The sequence below is a fragment of the Monodelphis domestica genome, chromosome 7 (genome assembly GCF_027887165.1).
Source record: "Monodelphis domestica isolate mMonDom1 chromosome 7, mMonDom1.pri, whole genome shotgun sequence".
In the NCBI taxonomy this organism is placed as follows: Eukaryota; Metazoa; Chordata; class Mammalia; order Didelphimorphia; family Didelphidae; genus Monodelphis; species Monodelphis domestica.
This window is the reverse complement of record NC_077233.1, coordinates 38,504,222-38,527,162: the sequence shown is the minus strand read 5'-3', so window position 1 is coordinate 38,527,162 and position 22,941 is coordinate 38,504,222. Positions and strand designations below refer to the sequence as shown.

Below are 22,941 nucleotides of genomic sequence, written 5' to 3'. Positions count from 1 at the left end.
CACTGACTTTTTGTTAGCTCTGAGATCCCAAGATTTGATTTCAGGACTTATTTTAAAGTTGTTTTGAGAAGAATTTTGGGAGTTTGGTTGAATTTCTGCCTGTACTCTGTCATCTTGCACCCCTGACCCCTAGATAGTTATTTTGCTTTACATACATACGAATTTCTTTTGTCTTTTCTCTTCATTTCGGAAATCCAAGTTTTAAATAAAAATGACATCCACGTTCACAAAGCAGGCAAAACAAAATTGCAAGAATACTTTTTTAATTGACTGCCTTTCAAGTTAATGACTCTTTAAACATTCTAATCTTAGTATTGTTTAAAATTATGCCATAATGATTTTTCTCCTAAGAGTTAATTTAATTAATTGGGATTTCATTATAATTATTAAATTCTCAGCTATATGGGGACCTCCATTTACATAATTCCCAAAAAGCTCTTTGCAAATCAGTTTTGGCAAATTCAAATCATATTTTTAAGTCACTCAGTAAAAATTACATAATGTTATTACAATATTTATGGGTGAGCCTTTTGTTAGGATTCCTATGATAATAATAATAAATTCAACAACATAAATAATGATAAGTAAACTAAGTGTCTGGACCAAGGGAACACAACTATTAAGTATTAAAGGTCAAATCTGAACTCAGGTCTTTCTGGCAACAAGACTGTACTGTACTACCCAAATACCTATACTGCACCATCCAAATACTTCAGGGATTCCTGATGTTGAATTTATCATTCTTATCTACTATATCACTTAGCCAGAGCCAGATATATTACCCTTGGTTTTTTTTTCACCTTGTCAGTGGGAGTTTGTTTAGGAAGGACGTATTCTTTATTTTGTTTTGTTTCGTTTTTTACTACTCAAAGAGGAAAAGAATTGAATTTTTCATGTTGCATTTAAGCAACTTACTAAGATCCTTAAGTTGCAGAACACCTGTTGGCATATATCAATAAAAAGTTTATCCCTCTCTCAGGTCTCTGCATTATTAAAATTAAGACTGTTCTCTCTAAGACTCCTCCCATAAAATAAAATTAAAAACATCTGATTTATTCATTGTAGGAGATAGATAATTGTAGAATTTCACTTGCCCTCTCAGCCATTCCTCCTAGCAGTAGAGAAAATGATTTCTAAAATCCTTCCTTGTAGTTTAAAATACTTGACAGTGTCTTAGAGAGGTGTGATTACACAAACAAATTGAAATGGATAGTTGAACACTTATTTGATTAATTAAATGTGCTCAGCCAATCTGGATAAAATTCCTGGGAGAGAAGCAGAAAAAAGAGAAAAAAAACCCCTCCAAACTATTGTTCTCTGTCAATGGCAGTATATTAGACATGATTATCTAAATTATTTCCTTAAGTTCTCCCTTACCTTCTTTATACATATCCCAAATTTTAATATGTCCCCAGAGAAAAGAGTAAATTGTGCTCATGTCTGGAGACATTCTACTTTGGGCTGTTTCAAAAAAAGATATTTGGTACTTTGGGTATACTTTGAAACATGTTTTGAATAAATGCTTCAGTATCCCATAAAGATACAGACATTTTGAAGCATCTTCCATGTCTAATAAATATAACATCCTTAAAATTGTTGTGATAATAAAAAAATTCTTTCCTGAGTTAAGTATGAAAATGAGAAAGAAGGAAAACATTTGTTTATTTTTAATTGTGAAATTTCTTTTACAGATGGCAACTCAATGGAAGTGACATTGACCTAAGTATGGATTATCGTTATAAACTCATTGGAGGAAATCTTGTGGTGATTAATCCAAGCAGAAATCGGGATATTGGCACTTATCAGTGTTTTGCAACAAATTCCCTTGGAACAGTTGTCAGTAAAGAAGCAAAACTCCAGTTTGCCTGTAAGTTGAAGATCATAGCACATTATGAGAAAAAATATATAGTATATAGTCTTTACTGTGTATAGCAATACTCCATTTCTTAAGAAAATTAAATGAGGTAATAAACATGTGTCTTTTCACTCAGAAGTTGATAAGAAAATATTGACAATGACCTTGGAATATATCATAAACTATCATGAGTTAAAGGAAAACTTACTTTTCTTTTTTGCTGTTGATTTAGTTGGAAGTTGTGTTTGTAAGCAATTAAATCCAATGCAAAAAGTGTTATTGTGCAGCTTCTAAGTGTCAGAAAAATGTGTTAGAAAACAGGGATTCAAAAATGAAATTCAGAAAGTTGCCCTACCTTCAAGTAGTTTATACTTTGTTGTATTTTAAAGGAAGAAAAAGATACTAAACACTCTACTAGACACATTGGAAGGCAGAGTGGTGTTTATGATCTGTTCAGGGAACAAAACCTACAAGGAGGAAATTGTTGGAGAATCATAACATCTATACTCTTAAAGTGACAAAATAAGTTTGCTATTTGAGGTTAGGAAGGGAAAGGGTAAAGAGAAAACTAGAGAGAGAGAGGGAAAAATAAGAAAAAAAATTATTATCTGGTACTTAGAAAATTATTCCATTCATCTCTGAGGGATTATTTCCTAATTTTCTTAATATGATTATTTTATGATTCTTCTCTTTAGCACAAGTAGGATTAGCTGTATGTAACCCTAGCTGTATGATAGAGCTGTTCAGAAGAAGAAAACATTTTGGAGCAAAAGAAAATGAGCTCTGTTTTCGTTGTATTGTTTTAAATGCCTGTGGGATATCTACTTTGAAGTGTGCAATAGTCAATTGGAGTTAGATACTGGAGATCTGGAGAAAATCTAGGGCTAGAGTTTACAGATTTGGGAGTCATCTGCACAGTATGATCATTAAATGCATTGGAGATGAGATCACAGAGAGAAGGCAGAGAAAAAAAGAGAAAAGGTCTAGAACAGAATATTAGGGTCAACCTACAATTGGTGGACAAAACATGGCTTAAGATCCAGGAAAAGAGACTGATAAAAAGCAATCAGACAGGTAGGAGAAAAGCCAAAAGAGAGTGGCCTTAAAACTCATAGATTGCTTAAGTATCCAGTTGAAGAAGGGGCTAGACAATGTCAAATGCTGCAGAAAGGTACAGAAAGTTTCAATTCAGTTCAATAAACATTTATTAAGAGCCTGTTTGGTGCTAGGTGCTAGGTGGTGCACAGTATTCATCAGTGTCGGGCCAGAAGTCAGGAAAACTCCTTTTCTGGAATTCAAATCTAGCCTCAAACCAATACTAGCTGTGTGACCCTTTCAAAGTCACTTCACCCTATTTACCTCAGTTTCCTCATCTGTAAAATGACCTGGAGAACAGGAATAGTAAACCATTCTAAAATATTTGCCGAAAGAACTCCAAATGAGATCATGAAGAATTGGACACAACCAAAAAACAACAACTTTGTACCGGGCATCAGGCTAAATCCTGGGAGTATAAATGTGAAAAAGATAATGTATGCCCTCAAAGAGTTTATAATCTATTGGAGGAAAACAACTTGCAAATGGAGGTTGAAATGTGAAAGGTGGGAAGATGGGGGTTTGCTGTTGTGTGGAGTAAGAAACAAGCTGCTGGAGAGAGATTACAACCGAGAAAATACCATTAGATTTGACAACTGAAAAATCACTGTATCTTTACAAAGAGTAAATCCAGTTGAATGATGAGGTAGAAAATAACCCTGAAAAAGTTTAAGAGGAAATTAACGTGAGACAAAGAAGACAAAATAAGTCTAGATACCTTTTTCCCAGCAATTTGACTGTTTTTCGGGGAGAAAAGACATAGTGTAATATCTAGCATGGATAATAGCATCTATTATTTTTTTTTGTTTTTTTTTTTGTTTTTTTTTTGTTTTTTTGTTTTTGTTTTTTTGTCTTAACTTAGAATTGAGAAGACTTTCTTGGCAGGAAAAGAACCAGTGGATGGGGAAAAATTGAAGACTGGGGAATGGAAGTAGATAACACTCAGTGTACTTATCTTGCAGATCCATACTTCAGAAGAAATATTTATTTCTATTTCCTATATATATATATATCCTATATAAATATATCCTATTTAACAAAAACATTGGCAATTTAAATTCGCTTCTACAATTATCAGCAGACTCTGTAATTACTAATTAAGAATTGATTTGAGCCCCCAAACAAACCTGACAGTATAGCATAGAAGAAAGAACTGACTCTGGTGTCATTGGTTTTCTGTTCAAATCCTTCAAGTAGTACTTACTATCAATGTGGCTTTGGGCAAATATCAAACTCCCTGGCCTTCAATTTCCTGACCTCAGATCCATTTCTCCTGTAAATCTATAATTCTATGATCCAAAACACAGGAGATGCTTTTATGTGTCCACTGAAAAATTTCAAGAATAATCCTATCTATCCTTTAGAAGTAGCTACTCATGATATGGAATAAGTATTTATTTGCAGGAGATGTTGGATTCTCATTAAGTTGTACTTCAAACCATTTTCTATTATTTCAATATTTTTCTTCATTATTTATGTCTCTAAAAGTCAATTAGCTTCTTTTGGTAGTAGGTAAATGTTGACTTTATAGCTTTGAAAAATTATGTTTATAGTCTTCTTAGGCTAATACATTGCACTCAGTGGTGCTAGGAAGGTTGAATGGAATTAGTTGGAAAGACTTTATGGAGTTTACACAAATGTTAAAATACCTAGGAGCCCAAGTCCCAGATTAGCTGGGTGTTTCTGCAAAAGAAACATTACCCAGGCCTAATTAGCTAAATCGTTGTGGCATAATCAGCGAGAGCCTCTCTCGATGAGCAGCTCGAGGCAGTGTGATTTCTCATAACTTAGTAGTAAATTTCATCTTTGAACATAAGTGACTTTGATGAAGTTCAAAGCTGTTCTGCTCTGATGATCTAAAAACATATTTTTTCTTTTAAAAAAATGGATACGTCTTTAAATCATTTTCCCATTCCTGCCCCCTGACCAACAAAACTTTTATCAAAAACTCGTACTTTTTGTTTAAATCAAAAAGAAAAAAATTGGTTTTGAAGAATCCAGAGGAACAAAAATGACAGGCTGCTATTGAAACCAAGACCATGCCTGAGTACTTTCTCAGACCATTGGTTTTATGCTGCAATGTAGGAATGTACAAAATATATGGTTATGTGTCTTGTGCTACTGAAAAAATGGATTGCTTAATGGGATCATTGAGGTTTGTTTTAGTAGAGAAATGCTGCTGGAGTCATTTGCTCCAAAGGCTACCATTGAAAAACATCTCTCTGTCATCATGTTCCCAAAGTTAGGATGACTGTCTAATTGCCTACCACATTCCCACACATGTGGTAGATGTGCTGATTTATGAAATATGTTTCAAGTGATTTGTAAACTTTAAAGAATTATGGAAAAAATAGTTGTTCTTCTCTTCCATATATTTTATTCAATGAAGTTCAGATAGAAACACTGAGAAGAAGTCATTGTCCTACTATGGCTCTTTTATGTTTAATGTTCCATGGACTATTACACAGGTGAATGCAATGATTGCTTTACATAATTGAATAAAAGTATCGAGGCACAAGGGCATCTTCATCAGGCTAACCAAAAGCATCTTTGGGACAATTCCAGTAGTGGACAAGTGGGATGTGCTCATTAATCATGCTGAATTCTTTGAGAGCTTTTCTGTTGGTTACAGATTAAGAGTTTTCCATTATGATATCTAGAATAAATAATAAATTCTATTAGTGGTAGGGGATAGAGCATTCAGAGAGAACTAAGGCACAATAATAGGGAGGGGAAAATGGCTAGACCTTTTGGTAGAAAGTGGAAATCCAATAGTGGACCAAGGTCCATCATTATGTGTCTTTGTGAAGTGTTACCCTCTCTGATATGCTTCTCTTCATCCTTTTACCAGGATTAAAATGAAATTTTATCCAAATGATAGCTCACTTCATTACCTTTTAGGCTTGAAGTATTTTTTTCCCTTTTCTTTCTTCATCTCTGATGCTCATTCACTTCTCTCAGTCTTCTTATGGCGTGCTTGTCTCACCTGCAGAATTGGAAGGGGGAATATATGAAAATATATAAGCTCTCAAAGTTTTTATCTGCTCTAAAAATTCTATGATTCTCTAACTTAACATGGAAGTTTACACAAAATGTCAGTTCTTCCCATAAAAGTTATGTTGCTACCCTCTGAATCTCAAAAATACTGAGTTAGGTGAAAGGGAAAAAATTAATTCTTACTGAAGATTTGTTCCAAAGCTTCTAGAAGAAGATGTACTACCATCGTGATGCTTTGAGCCACTTCCCACTCCCAGGCAATATGTTTTTTTGAGACTGACAAGTAAAAGACTAGTTTGGACAGTATAATTTTGTGAGGTGGTATAATTCATAGTCTTGATCATCTTCAGATCTGTCGAAGGTATATAAACCAAAAGTGAGACTCTTGTCTCTTACATGCCTCTACATGTTACACTCATTGAAAGTGAAAATATTTTAACAACTAGAGGATCTTCACTTCCAAGAGCCCCCCAAAATCCCTTTCCATTTTGCAAAATATGAATCTTCACATAGAAACAGATCTAATTGAAGTTAGTGTTTTTTTACATTCTTTTTCTTTTCAATTACTAGATTTTGTTGCATTGTTTTTGATTGTTTTTTTTTTAGCTTCTAACTTATGAAAAGATACTTTTCATCAATTTTTAACAAAATATTCAGATGATAATTTGTTTTTTAGCTGTACTATCCATTGGAAAACCAATAAGTTCAAATGCTTGAGGATGATTATCTGATTTGTATACACAATGATGAAATTTCTTAAATTAAAAAAAAATCATCTGTGATTCCTTAGTATTGAAACTGGGAAAAATCAACTTAATTCTATTTTGTTATTGATTTTATTTTTTGTCACCGCCAACATTTTTATAACCTCCTAAATCATGTTTCATATGTCTGAGAGTTAAGTATAGAGATCTAACTTTCCTGTAAACCATTCATTGTCTCTGAATTTAGTTTTGAAGTTCAATTCTCCTGCTAATCACTATTCTTTTCTTACATCAAAGAATTCTATTATCCTTGAAGGATGCAGGTAGACCCCAGAGGTCTGGACCCAATACTGCTAAACAGTCCTTGCAGATAAAAATCAAATATTGAAGATGTATGAATGAAGGGTTGTTGCTAGTGCCGTATTCCCAATTTCCAGCCAATCATATTGTTCTCCACACCTATGACTATAAACTCTATAAGCTATCATGTTTTCCTCCTTTATAATGCTCTTCTCTATTCCTCTGAAATTCATAATCCTAAAGGCTTTTCTTGAGGCATAAGTAAAGTTATATGATTTGCTAGGGCTCAAATAATCAAATTATGTCAGAGACAGAAGTTAAACTTAATTCCTTTTCCCAAGGATTTGAGCCAAGTTCTATCTATACTCATTCTTATTTTTAAAAAGGGGGGGGGGGGCGGTTCTTAATTTTTTTAAAAACCAGAACCTTCCATCTTAGAATCAGTAACTGTGTATTGATTACAAGGCATCAGAGTGATAAGGGCTAGGCAGTGAGGGTTAAGTGACTTGCTCAGGGTCACAGAGCTAGGAAGTGTCTGAGGCCAGATGTGAACCCAGGACCTCTCATCTCTAGGCTTGGCTCTCAAATCATTGAGCCACCTAGAAGCCCCTTACTTTTTATTCAAAATAATTCTCCTTTTAGGACCACACTATTACCTTTACAGTGAAGTCTATGTCATAGAAAATATCTTTCATTTTGGAGATTTTGATTGAAATAACCCAAGGTGTGCAGCTTGAAAGTTCTGGACTTTTTGCTTGGGAAAAAAGGCATTTTATCAGCCTGTCATGTAAAAGAGGGAAAGGTCTATCATCTATTTGCAATAAATATCAATTGAGAAACTTTCTGATCTTTGACATACATGAGATGAGGGAAAAAAGAGGTAGCAGAGTTAAAATCTAGCAAATTCTCCTCCGATGAAAGCCTGTCATCCCAGTCACTTGATTCTTCAGACTCAGAAAACTCACCAACTTATGCAACCCTTTGCCTAATTGTCTCCCATATGAGTTTCCTTCCATATCACTTTGATTTCATTATGGTAGGGAGAGATTGAGTGCTGTTTAGGAAGGATACATTATATTTCCATTAAAATCAGAAAAAAACTTAGGGATAATCTCTGCATTATCTTCTTTGATTTTTCTTCTCCCATTTATTCCAAGTTCTTTTCTTGATTAATCTATTCTTTGCACATAACCAAAGAATCTTCTTTTAAAATGCATTCTTTGTTGAGACTATCATAAAAAGTATATTTTATCGAGAGCTAAAATATCAGAGTAGATGTAGGATCTTTCTGTATCCTTCCAACATTCCCTCCCAAAAATTTTTAAAATAATGTGTAAAATTGAATTCTAAATAAGCATAGCTAAAAAAGGGTCTAATGAAGACTTTTTATAATCAAAGTTAATTTAGGAGATTGACAAAAGAGGTCGGTGACACCAGGGATGGGATCGGGTCTGGAGAACATGTGGCAGTAACCAAAGTGATGGACTTTGGAGGTGACTGCATTAGTGAAAGCAGCAGCTTTTGGAGTTCTTAGCCCAGAAATTAAGGGGATTGGCCAAATGGTCAGAAAGAGATTATAGGAGAACCTAAGCCAACCCTGGATATAGGACAGAACACTTTTTGGCAATTCTGTTGCCCATAAGCAGTTCTGGGTTATAGTTCTGGTCCAGAAAGGAGTGATTGTGGTAGGTCACAAAGTATTAAGAACTTTGTCACAGTTCCATTTTTTATATGAAGAGACTTTATTTCAATAATATTCAAAGTAGAAGTAATAATAACTAATAGTGATTAAAATAATTATTTACATTTACAAGTACTTTAAGATTTGCAATTTTTTTTAACATGACTTGTCTCATCTAATTCTCTGTAGAGTCCTGCAAGTTAGATGCTATTATTAGACTCAGTGCAACAGGTGAGGAAACTGATGCAAAAAGAGGTTTTGCTATCTCAGGTTCACACAACCAGTAAAGTTCAAAGTCTAATATGAACCCATATCTTCCTGATTCCACCTTTCATTTTATCTTTTTTCCTTAAAGTTTTATATTCAATTCCCCCAATTACATGTTAAAACAAATTTTAATATTTTAAAAAATTGCTGACTGGTTAATTCTAGGTTGAAATCCTGGTTTCTTTGCTCTCTGGAAGATCTTTTAATGTAGAAGATACTAATGTTGGGTTATCCTGACTGTGATTCCATGATACTTGAATTGTTTCATTTTGGCTTCTTGCAATATTTTCTTCTTGACTTGGGAGTTCTGGAATTACTATTAGTATGGTTAGAAGAAGTCTATATAGATAAAGGAGACAGATATTGGGATGATCTAAAAAATAATAGGGTAAGAAAATCATATATACTGAGATATGTGAATGTGAAATCCCATACCCCACTCATGATTATATTTAATATGAGGTTCAATGAGTATTTTACATATTTTGCCATCTTGTTCTGTTATTGTTCTGTCATGTTGCTTTGTAAGTATTCTGTAAGTTCTGCAAAATTACCACCAAGGTCTTCACAAAGGGCCTTCACAGCTTGTAGTATACATGTGTCATACAACACACTCATCTTACACTTGTACTACACTACTGATTCCTCTATATTATATGTATGAAACTTGTATTTCTATATCAAAAGTACCTGTATAGGGGAACCAATCTCAAGGCTCAGGGTCTTTGGGTATCAAACCTGAGAATGACTTTATTGTGAGTCTGGTTCCTTCTCTCAACACATCTAATTCTTTTTGGCTTGCAGACTTGGCTTTTATTTTTTGTGTCTTGTTTAAGCAATTTTCACCATTGATAATGATTGGAAAAATAGGAGAACCTATCTCACATAACAGAATCATTCAAAGAAGAGTTTTTAAACTGGAGGAGAAAAGGGGTGTAGTGAGTGGCAATGCTTGAACTTCACTATTATCAGCAATTGGCTGAAAAAAAGAACAGTACATACACAATCAGTTGGTCAGAAAAATATTTCTTAACCAAAAAGGAAATAAGGAAGGGAAGGGAATAAGAAAAAGAGTGAGGTGAAAAGAGGAAGAGCAGATTAAGGGAAGAAGTTGTCAGAAGCAAAATGAACCTTTGAAGAAAGAGGAAAAAGAGAAGATAAGATGGAGGAAAATATGCACTTAGTGGTCGTAACTGAGAGTATGAATGGCATAAATTCACCCATATAATGGAAACAGATAACAAAATAGATTAGAAACCAGAATTCTAGTAACTTATCTGCAAGAGGCATATTTGAAACAAAAGGACATAGAAAATTAAAATAAGAGATTGTAGCAGAATCTATTGTGCTTCAGCTAAGATAAAAATGTGAGAAACAGCAATTAAGATCTAAAAAAAAGAAAAAAAACAAAAGTAGACAAAATTAAAAGAGATTATGAGGGAAATTTTATTTTGCAACAAAGAATTATTGTCAATAATGTAATACCAAAAAATTTTAAAGCAAAGTTCTCTCATATAAAGGCCTCAGTTCTCAAATATACAGGGGACTAAGTCAAATTTATAAGAATAAGAGCTATTCCTCAATTGATAAATAGTCAAAGAATATGAAAAGGCAATGTTCAGAAGAAACATTCGGGGCTATTTATAATCATATATATAATATATAATCATTTAAATCTCTCTTGTTTAGAGAAACTCGAAGTAGAGAAGTATGAGGTGTCTCCTTATACCTACCAAGTTACCATGATAAAAATAATAATAACAAATGGTGGAGAGGATGTGGAAAACTGGAACATTAATGAATTATTGATCGAGTTGTGAAATGCTCCAACATTCTCTTGAACAATCTGGAACTATTCTGAAAGGGCTATAAAACTCTTTATGCTCTTTAATCCAAAAATATCCATACCACATCTGTATCCTGAAGAGATTAAAGAAAAAAGAGTGATATCTATAAAGTATTTATATCTTTTTGTGGTGTCAAAGAATTGAACATTGAGGGCATTCCCATTAGCTGGAGGCAGCCAGGTAGTTCAATGGATAGAGCACTAGACTTGGAATCAGGAAGACCTGCGTTCAGATCCAATCTCTGACACTCATAAGTGACCCTGGGCAAATTATTTAACTGTGGTTTACCTTAATCCACAGGAGAGACTGAGTTTTTCTATACATTTCAGTTCAATTTCCTTTGTTTCTCTGAAATTTATGATTTATAAGATTTCTCTGGGTCTTAATTTCTTTATATGTAGAATGATGGCATTGGACTTGACAGCTGCTATTGTCCCTTCTAGCCAAAAATCTGTGGTCCTGTGGTTATGAACCAGGCTTTCCAAATTATTGTAAAATTTTGGCTTAAATTTAATCTATTCAGTGAACATTTATTAAGCGTGTCCTATGTACAAGGCAAGAATTATCATGTCATATTGGATAAAGTCCTAGATCAGAGCCAAGAAGACTGGATTCTGATCTTTACTGATTTCATTTACTTTATACAATTCATTTAACCCCTTGTGCTCTAGATAAGTGCCTTAATATTTTAGATTTATAGAGAAATTTCCTTTTTTTGTTACCTGGAAGTCCCCTAAATGCTAAGTATTAGAGAAAGAATGATTCAAAACAAAACAAATCATTAAAAACAATTCCTGCCTTCATGTAGTTTATTACTCATTCTTTTAAGTCATCAATAGGTTCAAATTTCCTTCTGTTCAGTATCTTCACAACTTATAATCAAATAAAATATCTTGTCCCTTTCAAAAAGATTCCCTGATGACTCAAGCTTTGTAGCTCATTCCCTTGTAGACAAAATGGATGGTTAAAATACCCTATTACTTATAAAAGTTTGATGTTATTTTCTTTCTGATTTCAATGAAGATCTCACATTTACATCATTGCTGAAGGAAATGGTTGTATTTTAAAATTTAATTTTCTTGACGTATAGTATTCTATTTCAATCCATTGAGAAGCCACAGAGGTCTCTTTGTTATTTGCAGAATTGATGCTGATTTTTTTCATCTAATGTGACATCTCTTTGTGATAAAGAAGCATATCAGTGGCAACATTCTCCTGAATTTTCTAATTCTGGATCCCATTGATGTGATCATATTGAAGTCATTTCATCTTTATTGGGCTAAATGCTATTCCATTGACCACAGGTCTTCTCCCTTTTAAATAATGTTGTTCTTTGCTCATTGCCCCTGCTTTTCCTCTAGTTACCTACTCTTATGTTACTTGGGGACTTCTTAAGGCTCTGTGTCCTATGCATCCCCTAACTACAATGTGATATAGATGAGAGACACTGGCCTTTTGTTTCTTTTGTATATCACCTTAACGCCTAATATAGAGGATTCTCAATAAATGTTGACTGGCTGGCTGATCTCTTACTGATTGCCAAGTGAGCTGGGATGCTTTTGTTAACTGCATTTTTAGTAAACGGAGTATGCCTCCCCCTGCTCAAACTTTCATTTAAATTCTGCTCATGTGTGATACTGCTGTAACAATGCTTCTATACACCTATCTTTACCTGGCATATACAAACAAGTGAGTGTAACATCAGGTAAGGAACCTCAACATTTCAGTCACAACACAGTTATCTAATTTATTTGACCAGAAAAAAATCAAGCAAGCAGCAAGAGATGCTCTCCGCTGTTCAGTGCAGTGCTTGTCTTTTAATTAAAGCAACTATTTTTGATGGCTTTCATCTAGGCTTATTGAGATGAATTGAGAAAAAATCAGTGAATGTCTTCTAACAGGGAAAAATAATCACACACACGCACACACACATGCACACAGATACACACTGCAATTTGAGAAAAGCAATGCAATACTAATTAACATATCAACTAGTTTGTAGGAGAGTGATGATATATCACATCCTCATCCTCAGGGGAAGTTCTCTTTATAAACTCACTTGGATGAAATGGAGTATTGCAGTGATACTAGAAGTTTACTTGTTCCCAAATTACTTCCTCTTACTGTGTTTTCTTTTGTCTTTCTCCTTCCTTCCTTCCTTCCTTCCTTCCTTCCTTCCTTCCTTCTTTCCTTCCTTCCATCCTTCCTTCCTTCCTTCCTTCTTTCCTTCCTTCCTTCCTTCCTTCTTTCCTTCCTTCCTTCCCTCCTTCCCTCCTTCCATCCTTCCTTCCTTCCTTCCTTCCTTCTTTCCTTCCTTCCTTCCTTCCTTCCTTCCTTCCTTCCTTCCTTCTTTCCTTCCTTCCTTCCTTCCTTCTTTCCTTCCTTCCTTCCCTCCTTCCATCCTTCCTTCCTTCCTTCCTTCCTTCCTTCCTTCCTTCCTTCCTTCCTTCCTTCCTTCCTTCCTTCCTTCATTCCTTCCTTCCTTCCATCTCTCCCTCTCCCCCCCTCTATATATATATTTCTATATATTTCTTTTTTTCTTTCTTTCTTTCTTAATTCAGCAGTTATGTGAGATTAATTTTAAAATGCCAATGTAAAAGAAATATAATTATTAAGTAACAGCATGACTTGTACATGTACATGTACATGTTTGGAGAGACAGACTGGAAGAGACAGACTTTGAGAGACAGCCTCAAAGAGATAAACAGAGAGACAGGTACAGCCAGAAAGAGCTTGACATGCAGAAATAGTAATGATTGTAAGGTATTCTGTGTTTCTGGAAGTTGTAGTTCTGGAGTTGGGGGAAGGGACAAGATGTTAAAATTCCTATTTTTCAGAGATCCTTAAATAACTGACTAGAAGCCCAAGCCAGAGTAATGTTAAAATGGAAACGTGTAGTGTTTCAAAGATAGTCATGCTTCTGCTGAGAGATATGTCGGCATGAGTGCAAACTCATTTGACATCTTGCGTAGGAAAATTTTAAATCCACAATGCCAATTAGCTCTACACAGCCACATCCAAGAAAGGAGCCGGCTCTGCCTTGAGAGAGAGAGAAACATCTATTAAAGCAGCAGGACTCTGTGATAGGTGTGAATCCCTCCTTCTTCTAGATACCTTGGTTACTGTTACCGATAAACCAAACATTTCCTTTGCTGATTTTTTCAAGACATACATATTAACTCATACTTGGGAGTATCAGTCAGAGGGAAAAGCTTTAAAGGCAGGAAGGTGGAGTTGAATCTGACATCTGACCTCTGTTAGCTGTGAGTCTTTGGGAGAGTCACTTTGCTTCTGAATTCGATCTTATTATATATAAAATGGAGAACATTTTCATTGTATTTTCCATCCCTGGTGGGACTCAATTGCTATAAATTATTTAAATAGTTTGTAAAACAATTGTAAAAACAATTGTAAATTGTTTTTGTAAATTTGTAAAAATTTACAAATTTTACAAATTGTAAAAATTTACAAATTGTAAAAAAAATTGTCAAAACAATACTTTGTAAACCATGGCATATTATCTGTATGAGTTATCATTATCGTGTTGCTTACACAGTTTTTATGGGCCCCCTTATAAAAATTTGGCCATTTTCTGGGTTTTGTGAAAGATTAAAAAGAAATTGGAACCATGACCCCTGACCTCTTGGAGCTCATAGCCTAGTGACCTACATAAAAGAGCCAGTTAGTAAATGGTTCAGGACATGATATAATCCAGTCTTTAACTATGTTCTACACATTACACTTTGTATGGGAATTTAAGGAAAGGGAAAGAGGAGGCCAGGTTAACGGACAAAAGCTCGCTGGTGATTTGGGGCTTGTGTGAGACTTCATAGGATGTCACCGGGAAAAAGGCAAAGCATTGCAGGTAGGAGGAATGCCATGAATGATATTCTGAACAAAAACAGGGAAGCAAGGTTGGGCACATTCTCAGTGAACAAACTGCTGGCTAAGGCTGCCCCCGGAGAATTGAAAGAACATCAAAGAATATTGTAGGATGAAAACAGATTTAAGAGGGATGCCAAAGCCAGCAAAGGAGTTTTGTTGCAATGGCTGGAAGATGGCCTCAGACACTTCCCAGCTGGGTGACCCTGGGCAAGTCACTTGACCCCCATTGCCTAGCCTTTACTACTCTTCTGCCTTGGAGCCGACTCCAAGAGGGAACGTAAGGGTTTCAAAAAAAATAAATAAATAAATAAATAACAATGGTTGGAAGAATGTATAGTGGTTTGTTTATTTTACTTTTTAAAAGCCCTTACCTTCTGTATTAGAGTCAATACTGTGTATTGGTTCCAAGACAGAAGAGAGGTAAGGGCTAGGCAATGGGGTTCAAGTGACTTGCCCAGGGTCACAGAGCTAGGAAGTATCTGAGGTCAGATGTGAACCCCAAACCTCCCATCTGTAGGTCTGGCTCTCAATTTATTGAACCACCCAGCTGCCCCCTATGTAGTTTTAACTTTTATTCTGCCAAGAAAAATTATTTGAGACATTGAAATCAGGACAAACTTCTGGCCTGCTTGTTCTGCTAAGTAGAAGGAAATCAGAATTAGATGTCCAAAACTCTATATTCTGGTATCAAGTCAATTTCTTCCCTTCTATTACTCCCCAGTCCTTGCCATATAGTAGGTACTCAGTAATAAACTGTTTGATTATTATTACATACATATGTATAATTTATTTTTTCTGGAGCTTAATTGGTAATTTATAGAATTAGGAAAATACCTAAAATCTTAGCTGACAAATTTCTTCTCAACTGAATATGCTTTAAGATTTTTCAAAAGGTATTGTGTTTATACCTAGACATAGATGTATATATAGGCATATGCACACGTGTAAAATATACATTTATGCTTTAATTATTGTATTTGAAGCCATTGCATATAATGTTTAATGGATTATCTCACTTAATGAATTAGTGAAAGTATGGGTGAGCTCAATACCTATGTTATAGAAGCTATAGTCTGTCTCTGTGATAAACTCTTTTAGGGCAATAAATATCTCACCAGAATAAAAGAAAGTCCTTAAAAATACCAGAAAGTTATTTGTATTATTTTTGTTGGTATACAACTGTGGTTATTGAGTGATGCATTCATATGATCAAACATTTAGAATTCGAAAAGAGCTTGACAACCAGTTAGCACAACACCCTCATTTTTTGTAGATGAGGAAATTGAGGCTGGGGGAGATTAAGGACTTGCCTGTCACACAGGTAGTAAGTCATTCTGCTCTGTCTTTTTATTCTCTTAAATGAAATGATGAATCATGCAAATTTAAGATGAAAGTATTCTGATACTTTGACTTCGTCTATAATCTACCATGTCTTCTTCCTCTACTAGTATATAGGAAGGCTGAAGCCTTTCTACTATTTCTCAGCTTGAATGCATCTTTAAATCATTTGTAGAGGGTCCAACCCAAGATTATGGAGACCTTCTTGTATATATCAAGATATGGTGTCACTCCCAGTGGAACATATCAATTATGCCATGGGTTATACCCATCTATTTCTCTGGTCACAGAATCTTTCTACTAATGCAATTTATTCTATTTTCCCTGTTTAATTAATTCTTCATTGGCAATGAATGTGTGGTAACTTGCTCACACTTACTATGCATTTTCCTGTTACCCATTAGTTGTTCCCACCTCCCTCGTGTAGATAATTAAGCTAAGGAGGTTGTACAATCTGGACTGTACATATATTATCACTCAAAACATGTTTTTATTTTTTCCATGTTATTAATTTTTATAAGAGAATAATCTTATAAAACCAAAACCCCAAATCACGTCCCCCATAAAACAAGTGTTAAATCATCTTTTGCTTAGCATTTTTACTCCAACAGTTCTTCCTCGGAAGGTGGATAGCCTTCTTTTGAAAGTCCCTAAGAATTGTCCTGGATCATTGTTAGCTGTTAGAAAAAAAGTCTATCACAATGGATCATTCCACAGTATTGCAGTTGCTATGTATAATGTTCTGCTGGTTCTGCTCATTTTTCTCTGCATCAGTTCATGTAGGTCTTTCCAGCTTTTTCTGAAATCACCTGTTCATCATTCTTTATAGCATAACAGTATTCCATCACCATCATCTACCAGAATTTGTTCAGCTATTCCCCAATGGAGGGACATCCCTTTAGTTTTTAATTCTTTGCTACCCCAAAAAGTGCAGCTATAGATATTTTTATACAAATAGTTCCTGGCACAGAGCCAGTAGTGGTATTGCTGGATCAAAAGGCATGCATTCTTTTATGACCCTTTGGGCATAATTCCAAATTGCCCTCCACAATGATGAGATCAGTTCACAACTCCACCAGCAATTTTATTACAGAAAAAAATGAATTTTTCAATGTTGGTAATTTATTTCAGGTCATCAAATGGTCTCAAAATTTGCAAGCAATTCAGTCTCCTTTTTCTATTTAGTTCTGGCTCCTACATTGTTGACCCACAGTATCCTTCCAAGATAGACATACTGATGGAGAAACTCTATAGATTCTCCATTCAATTTGAAGAGCAAAACTGGGCAACAGACATTCTTTATTTCCTTTTACCTTGTGTAGATAATTAGGCTAAACTCTTTTGGGTAATTAGGGATCTCACTGGAAGTCTCTGCAAGGGTCTGGGAATTGAGGCAATCAGCATAATGCCAATCTGAAAAGGACGTATCTTGAGGCTTACACCCTCAATAGGGAATAGATTTTATATTTGATTTTATGCTAGACATCCTTCAGGATGTTAGTAAATAACTTAGATGAACAAAATGTCTCCTTATTTTATATCTTGTTTAATTCAGATTGAACACATTAATATCAAATATTAATAATTTTGAAAAAGTTATGTTACCATATCTTTCAAAGTCTTTTGTATGACATTAATAGGTTCATTGAGAAGCAGCATTGGACAATGGCATTGGAGTCAGGAAGATAGGTTCTAATCCTACTTCAACTCTAGGAAAACAAGTTAAACTTTCTGTACCTCAGTTTCTTTATCTGTAAAATGAGAAGGTTAGTTTTAAAGGCTTCTGATGTCTTTTCCTATTCTAAATCTTGGATCCAAGAATACTCTAATGGTGGGTACATTTAAGGATTCAGGAATCTAAGTAGGATCCTGTAACAATTGGCTGTATGTAGTCAATAGACAGCGAGCTCATTATAAGATCAGCTCAATACTATAACTAGTATCTATAGAATTAATATAATTAGTATTTTTCACACCTTACTCAATTTTGTGACTGCAAACAGTCTGCTGTATGTACAAAAGTCTAATTCTTCCATTTTCATACCTTAATCAATGATTCCCTTGATACATTTATATTTTTTTTCTCATAAAGATTTTCAGGAGTTGGGAAAGTCAAAATAATTTTGTTTTTGGTTTCTATAGTGCTATTTCCAATTTCTCATTTAGCACATTGGGTACTGTTAAAGTAGAGTCCAAATGTGATGGTTTTACTCTCACTGACAGAAAATACTTTCTTATAAGAATATAGATAATTTCCCTCATTTTTTTCTTTCTGGTTTTACTGTTTGAATTCTCTCTAGGTGATTTTAGTTGATTGGTTCTTTTGCCAAGCTATCTGTAAGCATCACTACTTCTCTCCCAATGCTTTCTTTTTGTTTTATGAGGAAATATTACTCATAATTTTATTCTTCCATAATCCATCCTTTTCCATAAAGTTAAAAAAAAATTTTTATTCTTGCCCTTCTCTGCAATATTGTGTTGGATGTCTACCATAAAATTCAAATATAAAAATTATTTCCTGTAGAATATGAGTACTCAAGATAGGAAATAGTCCAAGTGTTTGCCAACCAAGATTATTTTTAGGTTGTTTTGATCTACTTATTGTGAGACTTGATTTAGGTTAGTTATATATCCTTAGGAAGCTGTAATAATCCTCTTAATGCCTATTCTTTTACTTTTCTCCCATTTTCTGTATAAAGAACTCTTTAAAATAGGTCAGACTGAAGTTGACGCTATTGAATATTGTTGTTTCTTATTTTTAATCTTCTAATTTGGTATTGATACTAATATTTTCTTTAATAAACTTGGCTATTACCAAAAACAGTTGATTAAGAAATTAATTTTACATCACTGAATAGTTGTTTGTTTGTTGTTTGTTTTTGGTTAGGATGTAATACTTCAATAGCAATACTGTTTTGTGGACATTATGTTTAGTGCCTCCCAGTTTTATTTTGCTTTCTAGAAGAAAGTATTCTTTTTTTTAAGAAAAACAAAATACCAACTTCATTCATATTGTATGTTATCTCTTTCAGTAATAATAATAATAATTTTTTTGAAAATTATATTTAATTAGATGATTTAGAATATTTTTCTATTCTATGGTTACAAAACTCGTGTTCTTTACCTCCCCTCTCCTCAAACCCCTCCCATGTTTGACACGCAATTCTACTGGGATTAACATGTGTCATTGATCAAGACCTATTTCCATATTATTAATATTTACACTCAGGTCATCTTTTAGAGTCTACTTCTCCAGTCATATCCCCATCGACCCATGTGATAAAAGCAGTTGTTGAAGAAAATTTTCTTGATGTATGGTATGAGGCTCTGACCTGTGACCTCTCTTGTTTTTTTGTTTTACTTTGCTTCTGATTTACAAATTGAAAGATAGTCTTACTAATATATTTGTGAAATCTGCTTCCTTGTCTTCAGCAAAAGAATAGCATTTACTTCTTGGTAATATTTTCTTTTTGCAAATACTTATCAAGATCACCAAAATACAACATGTCCAAGTGTCCCATGACAGTTTTGACTTGCTTCTGGACGTGTGATAAAACCAATTCTCCCAATTCCTTTTACTTGTGTCTCGAAGGAGAATATTTGAGGGATCTTTTGATTTAGTTACTACTTCCACTTATCTTCTTGTTTTGTTTGTAATGGGAATGTCACGATTTATATGATTCAGTTCTTACAAGTCTGTGCCCTCTCGTTGTTTGTTGGCAGAGAATCTCACATTTATAGAACTAATGTTTGTAGATAGGGTTGAAATCCTATGATTCTTAGCACTCTTTTCTCCCTTTTCTGTTATTCTTCCACCATCACTGAAAAAGGAATGTGGGGGCCTATGTACATTAAAGAACCATTTTTATATTAATTTTAAATGGTTCCCATAGCTATAAATAAAATGGAAAAATGAATGAACAGATGAATGAATGAATAAAAATGAATGAATGAATGAATTGTATCAAGTAGCCAGATTGCTGTTGAGTTTGGTTTTCATATAGCTAAAGAGATCCTTGGCAAACAATATAGTCATATTTATAGTTTTCCACATGGTAGAACTTGTCACAACTTGTTTTCAGATGAGTTATCATTTCAAAGCCCCTGGTCATCTCTGTACCGTGAGTCAAGTATTTCAAAAGGACCTGGGAGAATCAGGAAAAGAACTTTGTTTAAGAAAGTTTTTTTTTTTCCCACCATTTGATCATGGTATATTTGTGGAGGAAATTTTGGAGACATTTTATCTCTCTATTATTGGCCTTTGAAATAATTTTATTTACTTTATTTTTATAGTGTGTTGAATATACACATAAAATCTCTTGGTAACCAGATTTTATTTTTCTACTGAGTATAATCTTGGTAATTTGAATTTTTTGTAAACAAGTAAAGTGGCATTTCAAAATCATTGATCTAAATAATTATTGTCATTTTTATCTGCCAAAAATTTTTTATACCAGACATAACAAAGATTATTTAGAATATGTTTTTAAAAACCTAGGAATTAACTGTTTGTTAATTTTTTATTCCTCTTCATAAGAATACTTAATAATCCCTTCAGTTTAGACAATTGAACTTTCCTCCTTTGAAATCAATAGAAATACTAGAGTTTTACCAACTTGTACCACCTACAAAGTACATAAAGAGATTATACTCACCTACATTTTGATCGGTTCCTGCACTTCCATTAAGTTATGGTTTTAAGTATTTTCCTTTGCTTTTAGAGAAATACATCATTTCCCTTATCTATCCAGGCCTTCTGAGCCCATTAATGCAGCCTAATCCTGGCATGTTACCCAAGAGATTTACAGTCAGAACAGCCACTGGAATTTTCCAGACTACAATTGTTAAGCAGAACCATTGCTGAAGTTAGATGCTTTAGTAATGGGGGAAGGGACTGGTGTGGCCACTTCTCTACACCAGCTGAAAATAAATTAGGCTTGAATAGTCTTTCTTACTGTTTTTGAAGAATATTTATCTTTTAACCTTTTTTTTTTTTGCTTTAAGATTTGTTACTAAAAGATCTAAAAGGTTTTTTGTTTATTTCCTCTAAATCTTCAGATGATCACAAATGCAAAGTATTTTAGTACCTTTTAATGGGTTGTTTTTCAGCTTGTTAAACATATTTTGAAAACTAGAAGTGTGGTACAAAGGCTTTCCTATCAAAATAATGGATACCAGAAAAAATATATTGCAATAAGCAAGAATTATTATTTCATGTGATCTTTAGTGAGATCATGCATACAAAAGATTATATGAATTAATAATTGCAAGAAAGGCATTTTGCGATATGCATACTATTGTATTATATGTGCATGCACACATATACACACTCATTCTTATTTGGATTTCAGTACTATGAGCAATCACTTTTCAAATACAGAAAGTAAGAATTCTGAGTCATAGCAGATAACCTTTGTGAGTTTCTATGGCTAAAAGAGAAGATTCTTTCCCTAACATGATTCCTTGGTGATTAGACTCTACTAATTCAAAAAGGATGTTCCTGAGATGACCAACAGTGTTTTGTAAGACCCCAAATTAGACTAGGACCCACATTTCTAGCTATAGGGAAACATTGAAATCACAGAGTTTATTTATTAAGTATTAAGACATGTTCCAGACTCTCAGCCTAGGCATTGGAGGTATAACAGGGAAAATTATCAGTTCCCACCCTTAAATTTACATTATGGCCAAGGAGATGATAATGAATATATCAGCGTTTATAAAATAAATACTAGGGCAGGAAATCAATCAGTAAAGCACTTATTAAACACCTAGGTTTTCCAAGCACTATAATAAGCATTGGTGGTTCTTCTACAATGATGGAATGTCTATAGGCAAGAGATTGCATTATAAATATTATATCCTAAGGCTTAGTCCTAGATTGGTGGGGGTAGGGTAAGGGTGGATACAGAATCACTAAAGATTCCGGTAGATTGTGGTGCTTGAGATTATCCAGAGAAATTAATCAATTAGGTAATGTGTATTTAATCACAAATATGACATATATTGTTGACATTGATAGGATAAAGAGACACTCTACATTTATAGATTTAGTTGTATGAAAATATTTGCCTCTGTGGACATGTTCTCCATGTTCTATTTTTAATTTGATCATGCTTAAATTCCATTTGACCACCACTAATATATATTTTAATGTGTCACATCTTTTCTATACAGTAAAATCATTTTTGAATCAATATATTCATCAAAGGACCCTCCCTGAAGACCACTGAATACATGATACACGTGTGACATGAAATAATTCTATCATTTTCTTCTTAATATGCACAGCAATTTTAAACTACAGTGCAGTTTTTACAAATCTAGCCTTAGAAATTCAAAAGAGCCAGTTTATGATGTAACAGATGAGCACTTGTTTCAAGTAATGGCCCATGGGAAGCTCAAATCCATTGATTTCTAGGTTTCTTCATTTACTTTGTCCTGATTCTTCAACAACAAATCCAAGTCAATAAAAATTCATTAAGTTGATCTCATATACAAGGACTTTTGGCAGGTGTTTGGGATACAAAGTTGAAAATTCAACACTCCCACCTTTTATGAATTTGCAAATTGATGGGTGGGTGTGTAATAACTAGAGGATATGTGTAGACAAATAACAGTGATTCAGTATTAGTTGTGATTGTGCAACAGTGGGAACCATCCAAAGCGTTCTAGGAAAATGTCAGCAAGGACTGATCATGCTGAGATTGAACCTGACGAGGTTTATGTATATGTGCTGCCAAAGCAGGCACCTGAAGGAGGTTTATGAAGGAGATTAAACCTGCTCTAAACTTTGAAAGAAGAAAAAAAAAATTCAACAGAAAGATAGGAGTAAGGATTAATCTATAAACATTTATAAATTTCTGTTCTATTCCAGGTACTCTTCTTAATAGCTAGAATCTATATTGTCTTAAAAAGGTAAAAAGAAGGAAGGGATGTACCCCGAGAGGGAGGCTTGGACCTCGAGGTATG

The 22,941-nt window shown here is 34.0% G+C and overlaps 1 protein-coding gene and 1 long non-coding RNA gene across 4 annotated transcripts in view; one reads left to right on the top strand and one right to left on the bottom strand.

The window, feature by feature from the left end:
• Positions 1-22,941, top strand: part of CNTN3 (contactin 3) — a 453,041-nt gene that overhangs the window by 204,462 nt on the left and 225,638 nt on the right. For both annotated transcript variants that reach the window (XM_001373601.5, XM_056804435.1), the window contains one exon: positions 1,692-1,867. In XM_001373601.5, coding sequence (XP_001373638.4) covers positions 1,692-1,867 — 176 coding nt within the window. The remainder of the gene's footprint in view (positions 1-1,691; positions 1,868-22,941) is intronic.
• On the bottom strand, positions 5,305-20,831 carry LOC103092585 (uncharacterized). 2 transcript variants are annotated; one of them, XR_008913376.1, is made up of 3 exons: positions 20,625-20,831; positions 5,837-5,936; positions 5,305-5,606 (listed from the first exon to the last, which is right to left on the bottom strand). It is a non-coding gene; the product is annotated as an uncharacterized LOC103092585 (long non-coding RNA). The 2 variants fall into 2 exon arrangements; XR_470715.2 differs by having other exon boundaries at positions 5,845-5,936; positions 20,625-20,829.